The sequence below is a fragment of the Piliocolobus tephrosceles genome, chromosome 4 (genome assembly GCF_002776525.5).
Source record: "Piliocolobus tephrosceles isolate RC106 chromosome 4, ASM277652v3, whole genome shotgun sequence".
NCBI classification, from domain to species: domain Eukaryota; kingdom Metazoa; phylum Chordata; class Mammalia; order Primates; family Cercopithecidae; genus Piliocolobus; species Piliocolobus tephrosceles.
In genome coordinates this window covers 133590168-133606588 of record NC_045437.1, presented here as the reverse complement: position 1 = coordinate 133606588, position 16421 = coordinate 133590168, and the positions used below count along the sequence as shown (strand labels likewise).

The following is a 16421-nucleotide window of genomic DNA, read 5'->3' as shown; positions in this document are numbered from 1 at the left end:
AAGAAAGAAAGAAAGAAAGAAAGAAAGAAAGAAAGAAAGAAAGAAAGTAAGTCATCCCATGGGGAGGTTTTTGTATAGAAAAAAATAGAAGTTTTAAAATTTCTACATAAAATAGTCATTAGGTAGGGGAAATATATTAGGGAATAAACATATTATGTTAGTTTCACTTACATTTTACTTTTGTTTGGGGTGGCCTCTACTCCACCCCCTCAAAGCATGTTTTCCTATTGATAACTGAATTCCTCCTTGGTGTGTTATCTTAACTTGTTCTCTTTAAATTAGCTCATTTGGGCCCGGCATGGTGGCTCATGCTTGTAATTCCAGCACTTTGGGAGGCTGACATAAGTAGATTGCCTGAGGTCAGGAGTTTGAGAGCAGCCTGACCAACATGGTGAAACCCCATCTCTACTAAAAATACAAAACTTAGCTGGGCGTGGTGGTGTGCGCCTGTAATCCCAGCTACTCGGGAGGCCGAGGCAGGAGAATTGCTTGAACCCAGGAGGTGGAGGTTGCAGTGAGCCGAGACCACGCCACTGCACTCCAGTCTAGGAGACAGTGATTCTCTGTCTCAAAAAATTCTTTCTTACGCTCTTTTTGCCCAGCAGAAAGTGTTATGTACTATGTATCTAAGTACGCTACTCAGTAACATATGGCTCTTTAGGCATCCCTAACAAACTGGGTCACCTAAATGAACTTTTCAAATTAAAGCATCCTATTTAAGAGTCAAATTATTTTCTTCGTCTTTTTCTTAACAAGAAAAAAAAAATCTGTGGGTTAGTCTTACAAAAATAGTCTTTAAATGTAACTTCTTTCAAGGGTGATACACAACTGAATCTGGCTAATCAAATAGGGGCGAATATGCTTACAGTTTGATTGTTATTCCAAAGGCCATCTGAAGACTCTGTCACGGTGTCACTCCCATCTACTCAACAAGAAGGAAATTTAATTAGAATTACAAAAAATATTGAATTTTCACTGCAGACACTAAATATATTCACATTGCCTTCTGGTGATGAAAAGTTGAATGATAATATGATCAAATGCTACAGGCATTGCAAGAGTCATACCAAGTTATTAATGTTGTATTAATTTCTCCTGGAAAGTTGTATTTCTTAACTTTTCTGTCACAGGCTCTTTGAAAATTGACTCTTTTTTTTTCATTATTAAAAAAATAATGCATGTGTACAGGAATTGTATCCACTATTTTAGGGTAATCACAGAAGCCCATTCATGGAACCAGGTTAAGAATGCCATTTAAAGGCAATCAATACCTTTATGCTATCTAAACAGCTATAAATGAATGGTCAGAGGCATGTACATCCAAAACCAGAACCACCCTCATCAGAATGGACATCATATTGGTTTTATGTTCAGAAGGAGTAAAATATGCCATAATATCAAAAACAGGTGGCATATAACTCCTGTGTTGTTGCCAGTGTGCTTATGCTTTGATCTAGAAGTGCTTTCGAAAATATATCAGCCACCAGATCAATGCGTATTATGCCATATGAGGATTAAGATTTTATGTAATATATAAAATACATTTCTCTTAGAGTTGAACATTTAAACATTTCAACATGTTTTAAAATATCTGCCTTGTAATAGACAGTACATTCTCAGCCAGGCACGGGTGGCTCATGCCTATAAACCCAAGTCCTTTGGGAGTCCAAGGCAGGCGGATCACTTGAGGACAGGAGATCAAGACCAGCCTGGCCAACATGGTGAAACCCCATCTCTACCAAAAACTACAAAAAATTAGCCAGGCATGGTGGCACATGCCTGTAGACCCAGCTACTCAGACGGCTGAGGTAGGAGAATCCCTGAACCTCGGAGGTAGAGGTTTCAGTGAGCCGAGATGGCACCACTGCACTCCAGGCTGGGCAACAGAGTGAGACCCTGACCCAGAAAAAGAGTATATTCTGTTGGCCTTCCTAGACAACTATAGGTCAAGTTCAGAACTGTCTTCTTACTGAGCATATACCATGTAGTGAACACTTTACATTCTCCCAGCCAGTTAGTTCCTTAATCACATTTTTATGGATGAAGAAACACACAGGAAATGGTTAAATGATGATTTCTAATTAAGTGACAAGAGCCTCTGCTGATAACCTACACACACATTGCTCTTCCATCAAATGGAAATACTTAGGTCTATGAAATTCTGTAACTGGTGACAATGCTATAGTTATACATGAATAAACTTGGACTAAAATCTCCCCAAAATTTACATTACTGTGTTTACATTTTACTGCTTCTGAGGCTTCCTAGGAAGCCAAAGGCAAGGCCAGGCTCAGTGGCTGAGGTCTGTAATCCCCACACTTAGGGAGGCTGAGGCAGGCAGATTACTTGAGGTCAGGAGTTCAAGACCAGCCTGGCCAACATGGTGAAACCCTATCTCTACTAAAAATATAAAAAAGTAGCCAGCGTGATGGTGCACGTCTGTAATTCTAGCTACTTGGGAGGCTGGGACACAAGAATTGCTTGAACTCAGGGGGTGGAGATTGCAGTGAGCCAAGATTATGCCACTGCACTCCAGCCTGGGCAACAGAGCGAAACTGAGAAAGAAAGAAGGAAAGAAAGACAGAAGGAAAGAAAGAAGGAAGGAAAGGAAAGGAAAGGAAAGGAAAGGAAAGGAAAGGAAAGGAAAGGGAAGGGAAGGGAAGGGAAGGGAAGGGAAGGGAAGGGAAAGAGAGACAGATGTAGGTTTATGCAATATATAGAATCTCAGCTCTGTTTGTGACAGGTATTATGACCTTAAGTAACAGTTTCAGGAAGAGGATGGGGTGATGCAGAAAAACAGCATGGACTGGAGTCAGATAAAATTTGAGTTCAATGCTGACAACGTCTGTTAGCAATGTAACTTTGATACTCAAAGTCCTTTTCATACACACAGGTATGTATGTATGTATGTATGTATAGGTATATAAAGGGGTGTGTGTGTATGTGTGTATATGTGTGTATACAGTAGTGCCCCCTTACCCATAGGGCATATGTTCCAAGACCCTCAAGTAGATGCATGAAACCAAGAATGGTACCAAACCCTACAGATACCATGTTTTTCCTATATATACATACCTATGATAAAGTTCAATTTACAAATTAGGCACAGAAAGAGATTAACAACAAATAAATAATAGAATAGAACAATTATAGAAATAAACTCTAATAAAATCTATGGGAATTTAGTCTCTCTCTCTCTCAAAATATCTTAGTATTTTAGGAACATAGTTGACTGCTACAGAAAAGCAAAACTGCAGATAAGGGGAAAACTACTATATATATATATATTTCTAGCTAGAGTACACATGAACTACAACCTATTAATAGTACACAGCCCATCAAGTTGTTACAATTAAATTAGATGATGCATGTAAAGTGGTCGGCACTAAGCTATTATTATTATACAATGGGAAGAGGGATGGGAAGAGGGGAGGGATAGATATTACACAATGCAGTTTCCAAATATCATATACTCTCTAATCATCCAAAGAGGAATGTTCGACAATTTTCCTGTGGGCACAAAGCTAGTAACTCGTAGCTGAAATGGGAGTTGTGTGTCTCCAAAGCAGATTTATAGGGCCTCCTCAATCTGGCAATAGCATTAAATATGGCCTGCCTTGAAAGAATTAAACAAGATAATATACCCATTTCCTGGCACATCCATCTTCAAAGGTGGGTAGTGGGCCATATGACAGCTCCAATCCTTTCCAGACCTAATATTCCTTGCTTCCATGAGGCTTTAGGCCACTGAAGGCCAACTCAGGCACAGTAAGAACTTGGCCCATGAGCCTTGGATACACAGCCAAAATGGCAGCAGCCACACAAATCCTGGGGATACAGCTGCTCCACTGTCTGTTCCACCCTGGAAAACTCTACCTTGACCAGGTTTCACTGACATGGTATTTCAGAGAATGATTCCCCACTCCTACTTTCTTCCTCCTTACACTCTCAAAGAGTGGGGTGCAGTTGCTCCTACTGCTGTTACCTTGTGTTTTTATCTATTTTCATTTTGTTTTTGTGCCTGGAAACAGTTTGCGCTAAGGATTACACTTTCAAAATGAAATGTCACCATTATCTAATCCCAATTGAATGAATCCCTATGTGAATCACACTGCAGGTCCATTTTAAATTAACCAGCTACCAGGAATGATTGGCAAAAAAGGTAGACCATGCAGGCTGGGGAGCAGCTGCCTACAGATTGGCAACTGCTGAGTACAATGAGTCACACACACAAGGAGGCCTGCAAGGCATGACCTTGCTTGGATGCCACACAAGGACACAGAGCCAGCTCAGCATCACAGAGGAACCCACCACAGGGCACTCCCAGAACTTACCACTAAGGGGAACAAGGAGAGTTAGCTGGGAAAGATGACAAGTTTTAGCATCACCTTTCTCCATTACAGGGAAAGACAGGTCAATTCTACACTTCCAAGGAGCAGAGACTCTAAGAGGCCTGTTCAGACTTGGAAGAATAGTAAGGATTGTTTGGAGCAGAGCAGCAGGATCTCAGAGGGGCATACCTCTTTGATGTTGGTGTGGGTGTCCTCAACCCATCTGTCTGAGTCTGTTCAGGCTGCTATGATAAGATAGCTTAGATTGGGTAATTTAAACAGAAATTTATTGCTTACAGTTCTGGAGGCTGGGTAGTCCAAGATCAAGGCACAGGTTGATTATTCAATCTAGTGAGGGTCCTCCTTCCCTGTAGATGGTGTCTTCTATTTGTTCTCATATGGGGGAAGGAGCAAACAAGCTCCCTTGGGCCTCCTTTTGTTTAATTAATTAATTTATTGTTTCTCTACCATCAAGAAAATGTACCTTCGGCCTTTTATAAGAGTATTGATTCCATTCATGAAGGCGGGGCTCTCATGACCTAATCATGCTCCAAAGGCCCCAGTTCTTATGGGGGCCAATGATAGCATTGGGAATTAGCTATCAACATGAATTTAGGGGTGTGGTGTTATGAGATTATATATAGATAGATAGATAGATGTCCATGCATGGTTCCTGGCTCATAAATCCCATATCCCTAATTATAGTCTTTTGTTATAATAAGTATGTTTGACCTTAGGAAACAATCTTTGACTTTCTCCTGCTCTCCTTTCACCTGACAAGGCACAACTTTAATTTCCCCTGCCTTTCTGATTGTGGATCATAAGACACTTCCCAGAGAGAGTCCTTCCCTATGCCCCTGGGGGATGGAATGTTGATGTCTTGAAGTTTCCATAAAAACCCAAAAGGGCTGGGTGTGGTGGTTCACACCTGTAACCTCAGCACTTTGGGAGGCTGAGGCGGGCGGATCACCTGAGGTCAGGAGTTCAAGACCAGCCTGGACAACATGATGAAACCCCATTTCTACTAAAAATACAAAATTAGCCAGGCGTGATGGTGCATGCCTGTAATACCAGCTACTTGGAAGGCTAAAGCAGAAGAATCACTTGAACTTGGAAGCAGAGGTTGCGGTGAGCCGAGATCGTACCACTGCACTCCAGCCTGGGTGATGACAGAGCAAGACTCCGTCTCGAAAAAAAAGAAAGATAAAAGAAGACTAGGTTTGGAGAGCTTCCAGATAGCTAAACACTTGGAGGTTATTAGAAGGTAGAGTTCCCAAGGAAGGGCATGGAACCCTTTCCCATATACCTCATCCTGTGCATCTCATCATCTGTATCCTTTGCAATATCCTTTACAATAATCTGGTAAACATAAGTGTTTCCCTGAGTTCTGGAAGCCACTCCAGGAAATTAATAGAACCCAAAGAGAGGGTTATGGGAACCCCAACTTGAAACGAGGTCAGAAGTTCCAGAGGCCCGAACTTGTAACTGGTGTGTGTGGTGGGGGTGGGAGGGGCAGTCTTGGGGACTGAGCCCCTAACCTGTGGGATCTGACCCTCTCTCCGGGTAGATAGTGTGAGAATTGAATTGAACACACAGCCGGTGTCCACTGCTTGGTGTATGGGGAAAAAACTCCACACATTCAGTCACAGAATTCTTCATCTGAGTTGATGATTGTTGTTGAGGTGGTGTGAGAACAGAGAGAAAACCCAGTTTGGGAGTTTCCCCTTAATAGTGAGGACACAAACTTTGAAATCATAGCACCATCTGAGAATGCTCATGTAAATATAAATCTGATGAGTCAGTGGAAGCCTCCTGGTACTTTTTAAGGCCTGGGACTTGTCAGAAGCATAGGGTCTGGTGTTTGAGCTAAACACCAGAGGGCTAGATCTAATTGTTTTAAGCCCTTGGCCCAAGGAATCAAGTCAAAATAATATGTTCGGATTCAAGACTGGTTGATCTGATTTCTAAAAACAAAGTAATATGCCTGTGGATGTTTCCAAATCACATATGCTACCTGTACCAGTCAGGCATTTGGATTCTTGATGTTCTAAGGAATAATAATAATAGCTGCTATTAGATTTATCACTTACCCCCTGTAACTATGTCCCAAATCTTTCATCCCATTTGATTCTCATAAGCATTCTGCAAGATCGTGGTATTATATCCTTTTTACAAATGACAAAACAGCTGGGCACGGTGGCTCATGCCTATAATACCAGCACTTTAGGACGACAAGGCAGGTGGGTTTCTTGAGCTGGGGAGTTTGAGACCAGCCTGGTCAACATGGTGAAACCCCCTCTCTCCTGAAAATACAAAATTAGCCGGGCATGGTGGTGCATACCTGTAATCCCAGCTACTCCGGAGGCTGAGGCAGGAGAATGGGTTGAACTCAGGAGGCGGAGGTTGCAGTGAACCGAGATGGCGCCACTGCACTCCAGTCTGGGCGACAGAGCGAGACTCAGTCTCAAAAAAAAAAAAAGGCGGGGTGCGGTGGCTCACCCTTGTAGTCCCAGCACTTTGGGAGGTGGAGGCTGGTGGATCAGGAGGTCAGGATATCGAGACGAGACCATCCTGACTAACATGGTGAAACCCCGTCTCTACTAAAAATACAAAAAAATTACAGCTACTCGGGAGCCTGAGGCAGGAGAATGGCATGAACCCGGGAGGTGGAGCTTGCAGTGAGCCGAGATCTCGCCATTGCACTTCAGCCTGGGCAACAATGCAAGACTCCATCTCAGGCAAAAAACAAAAAACAAAAAACGCACACACAAATGACAAAACATTCAGAAAGGGTAGATATTTGTACAAGTCAAATGACCCATTTGTGTGGCTGGTGTTGGCACTCAAGTCAGATCAGTCATATTCCAGAGCACATGCCTCTCAACAAAGTCAATGGTTATCAAGGTTTGAATGATCCCAGCTGTTCAGGAAAGAGAACGCAGTTACCTGTTGTGTAAGAGTTCAATGGTGAGCTGGTGGGTTGTGTCCTTGTTGCTCCCAGCGGTGTCATAGGGTGGGTTTCTGCTGGCTGAGATGAAGATGGTGAAGTGGCTACTGGAATGAAAAGAATGGAAGAATTGTTCCATTTGTGGAGGAAAATGTGCACCCCAAGAAAAATAAAGAACAAAACTAGTATCAGGAATTACCATCAACTTTCCACGGGCCCTTCTCCTGGCCTTCCACAGTGGGCATGCAGGGCTCCTACCCACCCACTTCTGAACCTTTCGGCTCCTCTTAGAAATGTATTCCAAGATGGCCTTCAGGCATTGCCCTGCTGTCTAGTTATTTCATTAACACAAGGAAATGCGATCTAGATAATGTTCTAGCTCGTCTTATCAATATATAAGATTATCTCACATTTTCTATACCCCCAGGTTCCGTCTAAATACACAAAGTCAACAACAGGGCATTTTATGCAGAACACCCAATTAAGCTTTTATTTTATTCATACAAGTATTTCACTTTCAGAAAACGGGGGTGGGGGGGGGGCTTGGGAATTTGCACTAACATGCTCTAACCCCTTCACAACAGCCCCATTCTGGATTTCCTGGCCTTACTCAAGTTCAATTATCCACACATCCAGTAACTAACAGAACAGATACAATATTAATTCCTTGAGGTCTCTTAAAGCTGACAATATTGCCCAATGTCAGCCTTGGTAATGATTTGCAACCCTAAAGGCAAGGTTCCTGGCAGACCCTGACCCCAGCTCCTTCCGCATCTGCATTCTAGTCATTCCTTTAGGGGTGATTTCCTGTGTTTTCTGACTCATCTTCCACTTCTCACTGGAAAGCTTCCATTAGGAATTCTCCAGCATAGGGCTACATTCTCCTTACCTTTCCTGAAATATCTCGTTTATTTCCTATCAGATATCTCATCTTATTTGCAAAGTTGATCACTTGCCTCTTTACAAAGCATTTACTTGATTCCCTTCTCTTAGAGCACCATAGAAATTTAAAGTCAATTAGTGACGGTGACTGGATGAATTCCAAAACCCGGGCTTTCCTTATTGCCTCTCACTGGTCTGTTTCTCCTTCCCCACCACAGTCTCCATAACTTCACTTTTCGACATCACTCTTTCTCCTGTTCTCGACTGTTTTGCTGTTTTCCTCTAGTGCTCAAACCCGTAAGAGGATGTGGCTCTCTTTCGGAACGAAAACCAGAATAACACAGGAGAGTCATGTGGGCAGTCTGTATCCAATTGAGTTCTGTGCAAAAGACCTCTTGAGCTTAACTTCTTTCCTAAGTTTGGGTCTTTATGGCATCTTTCTTTTCTCCGCTGCTCCTACAACCATACATACAATTGTTCCATGGATGTTTTAGGCAGTGAGCAGGTACTAGGGACACTAAGCAGGGAGGATTGGATGCAAAGATAAATGTCCCTGCATTCCATTTGCTCCAGGGTTCTCTCATTCTTGGACTGTAATGTTCAACTCACACAAACTCTTTAGAAAACTATCCAGATAACAATGACCTCAACTGATACCATTCTCCAGGTTATAGCCATAAAAACCAACTCTTAGGAGAAAGGCAACTTTCTCCCAAATCTCAGTTTTAAATGAAGTCAATGACTTGGGGATGTTCTCCAAAACAAGTCCACTAATCCATCCACCTTAGCAGACACAAGCTAAGTATTAAAAAGTGAAATCAACATTGAGAAAGTCTAACAAACTCTCTAGTGTGTGCGACTGCCTGGAACAAAACTGTTTTTCTTACAAACTTTCATGGCTCTACAATCCAAGCTATGACCTAACTAACACCCTCTCTTCCAAACTGAGCTACTAGCCCAATCCTTCAGATCCCTCCTGGTTAAATATACACACAATTCAATGAGAGTCAAGGGAAATCAATATGTTCCATCAGATTTTTCCAGCTAAGAGGCTGTGACATTTGTTAGTCCTCAGAATCCAGAGCTACCCTAAGGGGTCAATGGGTTTTTGAGGCCTTTGAGAATCTCCACTAAAAGTTATCTTTTAAATCCCGGAAATGGAAGATTTGAACCTATACTTGTCCTCAGAATGACAAGCTATTTCCCCACCTATAAGTCAAGTTATCCTCCATTTATATTAAATCTAAAGTCTTATTTACAGGGAATTTGAAGTATCTACTATATGGCCTGAACTGAAAAAAAAATAAACATGTACATTCTAAATCCCTAAAGCCCTTAAATCCAATGTTACTTTTTCCTAAGTATAAATCGCACCTTTTGCAATTTCCACTATACAGAAATAAATTAAAGGACCTTTGAAGTAAAAATGTGTAAGTCATTGACTGCCCTGCAAAAACAGCATGGTTGTTTAAGGGTTTTTTTTTTTTTTTTTTTTTTTCAGTAAAAATGTTAGATCAGGGCAAACTCATCCAAACATAAAACTCAGAGCTCATAATACGAGGCATGGTCCAGTAGTTAAAAGTACTGGCCCCAATTCAAGCTAACAGAGATCAAAACCTGACTCAACAACTTTGTATCTGTGTAAATTTATTTTTTCTTTCTCTTTTCTTTCTTTTTCACTCTGTTACCCAGGCTAGAGAGTGCAGTGGTGCCATCATGGCTCACTGCAGCCTTGACCTCCTGGCCCCAAGCGATTCCTCCACCTCAGCCTCCCAAGTAGCTGGGACTAGAGGCATGCACCACCATGTAGAGACAGGATCTCACTATGTTGCCCAGGCTGGTTTTGAACTCCTGGACTAAAATTACAGTCATGAGCCACCGCACCTGGCTTCTATCTGTGTAACTTTCAACAATGAGCTTTTAGACTCTGTCTCAGTTCTCACAGTTATAAACCACACCTACAGTCAATATAATTATCCTAAGAATTAAATGCATGAAGCACGGTGCCTCGTAGATAGAAAACAGTAAATGTTAACTTCTTTGAAATCCAGGTCTGCTTTCAGAATGGACTAAATGATCTCTCTTCAGAGCTCTTCATGAGGACAGAATCTCATTTATCTGACCTTGGTTCTCTGGCATTCCCTGTGTTTTCATCATAAAGCCATATGTAGCTGAATCAGATCCACACTATCCCAGTTAGATGTCCTACAATAAATGGTCCAGCTATTTTCGGTTAATAATCAATTTCTTTGAGAATCTGACAAAAAGCAATGGGTCCCCTCATTCCAAAAATGCTTATTGGTACAAAAGATGCATGTAACTTGGGAGTTGGGGAGGATCACAAATCCTGAGGAGACCCTGATTGAAACCCAGGTAAGACCTCTCACTCTAGACTGTCCTTCTACCTTGATACAATGCCCTGGATGGTTCGCAGCTCCTCATTGGAAGGTCTTTGGGCTCCCAAACACACCTGTTTTACCTGGTTCATGGTTCTGCATGGACAATGGCGTTGGAGGAACAAAGGTAGTGACCATTGTTGTCGTTGGCAGAGTTGTTGTCATTGGAAGAGTCGTTGTCGTTGGAAGAGTCGTTGTCGTTGGAAGAGTCGTTGTCGTTGGAAGAGTCGTTGTCATTGTCCTTGGAAGGGTCGTTGTCGTTGGAAGAGTCGTTGTCGTTGGAAGGGTCGTTGTCATTGGAAGAGCCGTTGTCGTTGGAAGGGTCGTTGTCGTTGGAAGAGTTGTTGTCGTTGGAAGGATCGTTGTCGTTGGAAGAGTTGTTGTCGTTGGAAGGGTCGTTGTCGTTGGAAGAGTCGTTGTCGTTGGAAGGGTCGTTGTCCTTGGAAGAGTTGTTGTTGGAAGGGTCGTTGTCGTTGGAACAGTGGTGCTTGTTCGAATAGTTGTGACAATTGGAGTAGTCGTGACCCTGGCTGGAGTCAGAAATCAACATGAGAGTGAGCATGAGTCAAACAAGAAGCAAGATCCTCAGGCTGGAACTGTACCCTAGCACACCAATGACAGACTGTCCCAAGGTGGAATTAACTTCCTGAATGCTCAATCTTGGTCATTGCCCAGCTAGAAACTGTGACAGGAGAGGGCTTTGGAGACATGCCTCTTCTTCCAAAAGAAGAGCAGATATATTGAAAGGTGCATACATATTCAGAAATAAGAACAGATGTCTCATATTTGCACTGAAGCATTTTTCTGGGGTCAGAGTCTCAATCTGTCATCCAGGCTAGACTATAGTAGCATGATCAGCTCAGTGCTGCCTCGAACTCCCAGGCTCAAGCAATCCTCCTGTGTCAGATTCCCAAGTAGCTGGGACTACATGCAGGCATCACCACACCTGGCTAATTTAAAAAAAAAACAAAAACAAAACTTTTTTTGTAGAGGCTGGGCGTGGTGGCTCACGCCTGTAACGCCAGCACTTTGTGGGGCCAAGGTGGGTGGACTACTTCAGCTCAGGAGTTCAGAGTTCAAGACCAGCCTGGGCAACAGGGCGAAACCCCATCTCTACAAAAAACAGCCAAGCGTGGTGACACATGCCTGTAATCTCAGCTACTTGAAAGACTGAAGCACAAGAATTGATTGAACCCCAGAGGTGGAGGTTGCAGTGAGTAGAGACTGGGCCACTGCACTCCAGCCTGAGAAAGAGAGCAAGACCCTGTTTCAAAAAAAAAGAATTGACCTCATCTTGCTCACCCTTATGAGGGAAACAATCCAAGTCCAAAAGCTAAGAGACTGCAAATTAAAGTTCCTCTTACTTAAAACGAAAATAGAGACACAGCTTATTAAGGTCATAGGTATTGGGTTCTATTATCATTGTAAGACCTTAGTGGAAGAAGATTCATTAAGAAAAAGAAATGGCCAGGTGCAGTGGCTCACACCTGTAATCCCAGCACTTTGGGAGGCCAAGGCGGGTAGATCGCCTGATGTCAAAAGTTTGAGACCAGCCTGGCCAACATGGTGAAACCCCATCTTTACCAAAAATACAAAAATTAGCCAGGTGTGGTGGCATGCACCTGTAGTCCAGCTACTTAGGAAGCCAAGACAGGAGAATTGCTTGAACCCAGGAGCTGGAGGTTGCAGCGAGCTGACATGAAGCCACTGCACCCCAGCCTGGGCGACAGAGCAAGACTCCGTCTCAAAAAAAAAAATCAGCAGTAAGGCTGGGTGCCGTGGCTCACGCCTGTAGGCCCAGCCCTTTGGGAGGACAAGGCAAGTAGATCGCCTGAGCCCATAAGTTTGAGACCAACCTGGGCAACATAGTGAAACCATACCTCTATAAAAAAAATTTTAAAAATTAGTCGGGCATGGTGAGGCACCCCTGTAGTCCCAGCTACTCAGGAGGTTGAGGCAGGAGAATCACTTGAACCCAGCACGCAGGGGTTGCAGTGAGTAGCAATCACACCACTGCACTCCAGTCTGCCACCTGGGCAACAGAGTGAGATTCCATCTCAAAAAGAAAAAAAATAAAAGGCCCAGCATGGTGGCTTATGCCTATAATGCCAGCACTTTGGGAGGCTGAGGCAGGTGGATCATTTGAGGTCAGGAGTTCGAGACCAGCCTGGCCAACATGGTGAAACCGCATCTCTACTAATACAAAATACAAAAATTAACTGGGTGTGGTGGCACCTGCCTGTAATCCCAGCTACTCGGGAGGCTGAGGCAGGAGAATTGCTTGAACCGGGGGGGCAGAGGGTTGCAGTGAGCCATAATTGTGCCACTGCACTTCAGCCTGGTCAACAGTGAGACTCTGTCTCAAAAAATAAATTAATTAATTAAAAAGGACAGTTCTTTAAGGTGAATAAATTCAGCTTGATAAAAATATTCACTGTATTTTACTATGGAACAGTAAATGCTATTTCTTGGACCAATTACTCTGTTTGAAGTACATTCGGCCCTCCATATTTGTGGGTTCTACATCCGTAGATACAACCAAGACTTTGGATGGAAAATGTACAGGGGAAAAAGAAGGATATGTTGTCTGCTGTACTGAACAAATATGGACTTTTTTGTTGGTCATTATTCCCTACATAATGCAGTATACAACCAATTGCATAGTATTTACATTGTATTAGGGGTTATAAGTAATCTAGAGGTGATTTAAAGCATATGGGACTATGTGCATCGTTTACATGCAAATACTGCACCATTTGACATAAGGGACTTGAGCATCTGCAGATTTTGGTATCAAGCGGGTCCTGGAACCAGTTTCCCATGGATATCAAGGAACAATTGTACTGTTTTAGGAGCTAGTTTGCTGACTCTAGCCTGACCTTGAATTATGCTTGGCCTTGCAACTTCATCTACACAAAAATTATTCTATTTCCCAAGAACAAGAGTTTATTTAAAAACAGGACTTACAGGAACCTCCTCTTTCCCTATTAAGAAAAAAGAAAATTACTACCAAACAGAAAGTTCAATTAACTAGCAAGAAATGTCAAAAAAACTTACGTGGCACAATCTTCAATGATATGGTGATTTTCATGTCATTGAACCACCCTCTGTGCTGAACACGGCAACAATATGTGCCACTGTCAGACACAGCTGTATTTTCTATAGTCAAAGAGACATCCCTGCGTGAAAGGTTCCTCAATAGCTTATAGCGCGTCTCCTTCTGATAGGTGACGTGGGTTCCATTGGTCCAAACAATGCCATCTGGGCATGAGAAAACAGAACATGTGCCTCTATTCCAGCACATGGATGTGACAGCTCCGTTGTAGCGGCAGGGCAGTGTGATAGGTAGACCTGCCACTCCAACAACATTTACAGACCCAGCTACAGAATCTGCAATGAAGAAAAGACAAACTGAGAATGAGCCTTAACATTTCCTCTTGGCTGGGCACGGTGGCTCACGCCTGTAATCCAAGAACTTTGGGAGGCCAAGGCGGGCGGATCAACCGAGGTCAGGAGTTCAAGATCAGCCTAACCAACATGGCAAAACTCGATCTCTACCAAAAAAAAAAAAAAAAATACAGAAATTAGCGGGGTGTGGTGGTAGAATCCCAGCTACTCAGGAGGCTGAGGCAGGGGGAAGTGCTTGAACCCGGGAGGCAGAGGTTGCAGCAAGCTGAGCTCGCACCACTACACTCCAGCCTGGGCGACAGAGCAGACTCTGTCCTCCCACCCCCGCCCAGAAAAATTTTTCTCTGAATTTTTTTACTTGTTTTACTTTCTTTAAAAATGTATTTCATTCATTTTTTAATTGTTTATTTTTTAGAGACAGAGTCTTGCTCTGTCACCCAGGTTGTAGTACAATGGCGCAAAGATCTTGGCTCACTGCTACCCCCGCCTCCCAAGTTGAAGAAATTCTCCTGCCTCAGCCTCCCGAGTAACTGGAATTACAGGCATGCGCCACCATGCCCGGCTAATTTTTGTATTTTTAGTAGAGACAGGGTTTCACTATGTTGGCCAGGCTGGTCTTGAACTCCTGACCTCAAGTGATCTGCCCACCTGAGCCTCCCAAAGTGCTGGGATCACAGGCGTGAGCCGCCAAGCCCAGCCTTGTAAATTGACATTATAGCTGGAATTTTTTCCCCCTTTTTCCAAGTTAGCTGATACAGCTGGAATTTTTTAAATTTGAGATTACAAGCATTTTTTTATGTTACCATTCTTTTAATTTTTTTTTTTTTAAACAAGGTCTTGCTATGTTGCTTGAACTCCTGGCCTCAAGTGATCCTCTGGAGTTGCTGGGATTACAAGCATAAACCGCTGCACCTGGCTTAGCATATTCTCCAACAGTATTGTTCAGGGGATATATTTACAAGTAAAACATTTTATTGTACTGTGTGATATTCAAGCTGTTTCTCATTTTTACCAGTGTAAATAACTTCACATAACCTTTCTACACAAAACTTTTGGCATTTAGTTTTCCTAATAAGATATAATTCTGAGATTATCAGTATAAAGCGCAGGAACATTTTCCATTTTTTCATAAATATGGCCAAAATCCTTTCCAAAAGGTTTGAACCAAATAACATGCAAGTAATGTGAGTGTGTATTTCACCCTGTGTTTGTTAGATATCTGCTTACCATTGATTTTTCAATAGGTAAGAAATGCATGTGGCTTTTCAAAATGAAACAGCACCAAAGGGCATACAGTGAAAAGTCCCCCTCCCACTCCAGTCCCCCAGTCTGCTCTACTAGATCCAATTGCTGCATCAGTTGAAAACAGCTTTTTGATGGGCACAGTGTCTCACACCTGCAATCCCAGCACTTTGAGAGGCCAAGGTGGGAGGATCTCTTGAGCCCAGGAGTTTATCCCAGCTATTTGGGAGGCTGAAGTAGGGAGATCATTTGGGCCCCGGAGAGGTCGAGACTGCAGTGAGCCAAGAATGTCCCACTGAACTCCAGCCTGAACGACAGAGCAAGACCTTATGTCCAAAAAGAAAAGGAAAGAGAAAATAAATACAGGTTTTTTTTTTTATTTGCATTTACATTTCAAATTTTTAATTTTCAGCCAGGCACGGTGGCTCATGCTTGTAATCCCAGCACTTTGGAAGGCTGAGGCAGGCGGACCACTGGAGGTCAGGAGTTCAAAACCAGCCTGGCCCACATGGTGAAACCTTGTCTCTACTTAAAATACAAAACTGAGTCCAGGCACAGCAGCTTACGCCTGTAATCCCAGCAGTTTGGGAGGCCAAGTCGGGCAGATCACTTCAGGTCAGGTGCTCCAGACCAGCCTGGCCAACATAGCGAAGCCCTGTCTCTACTAAAAAAAAAAAAAAAATACAAAAAAAATTAGCTGGACGTGGTGGTGCGTGCCTGTAATCCCAGCTACTCGGGAGGCTGAGGCAGGAGGATCGCTTGAACCTGGGAGGCACAGGCTGCAGTGAGTGAGATCATGCCATTGCACATTGCCCTCCAGCCTAGACAACAGAGGGAGACTCCGTCTCAAAAAAGAAAAGAAATTATTTTTTGTATTTTTAGTAGAGACAAGGTTTCACCATCTCGGCCAAGCTGATCTTGAACTCTTGAACCTGTGATCTTCCCACCTCAGCCTCCCAAAGTGCCGAGTTATTTATTTATTTATTTATTTATTTATTTATTGAGACGGAGTCTCACTCTGTCGCCCAGGCTGGAGTGCAGTGGTGCGATCTCAGCTCACTGCAAGCTCCACCTCCTGGGTTCACGCCATTCTCCTGCCTCAGCCTCCTGAGTAGCTGGGACTACAGGTGCCCGCCACCAGACCCAGCTAATTTGTTGTATTTTTAGTAGAGGTGGGGTTTCACCATGTTAGCCAGAATGGTCTCTCCTGACCTC

At 43.1% G+C, this 16421-nt stretch overlaps 1 protein-coding gene across 1 annotated transcript in view; it reads right to left on the bottom strand.

Annotated features, from left to right (window-relative positions):
* The window catches only part of HAVCR1 (hepatitis A virus cellular receptor 1), a 29742-nt gene that overhangs the window by 12011 nt on the left and 1310 nt on the right, over positions 1 to 16421 (bottom strand). Inside the window, 5 exon segments of the mRNA XM_026454429.1 lie at positions 867 to 922; positions 7278 to 7385; positions 10640 to 10692; positions 10843 to 11086; positions 13614 to 13946. Of these exon segments, the coding sequence (XP_026310214.1) occupies positions 867 to 922; positions 7278 to 7385; positions 10640 to 10692; positions 10843 to 11086; positions 13614 to 13946 (794 nt within the window).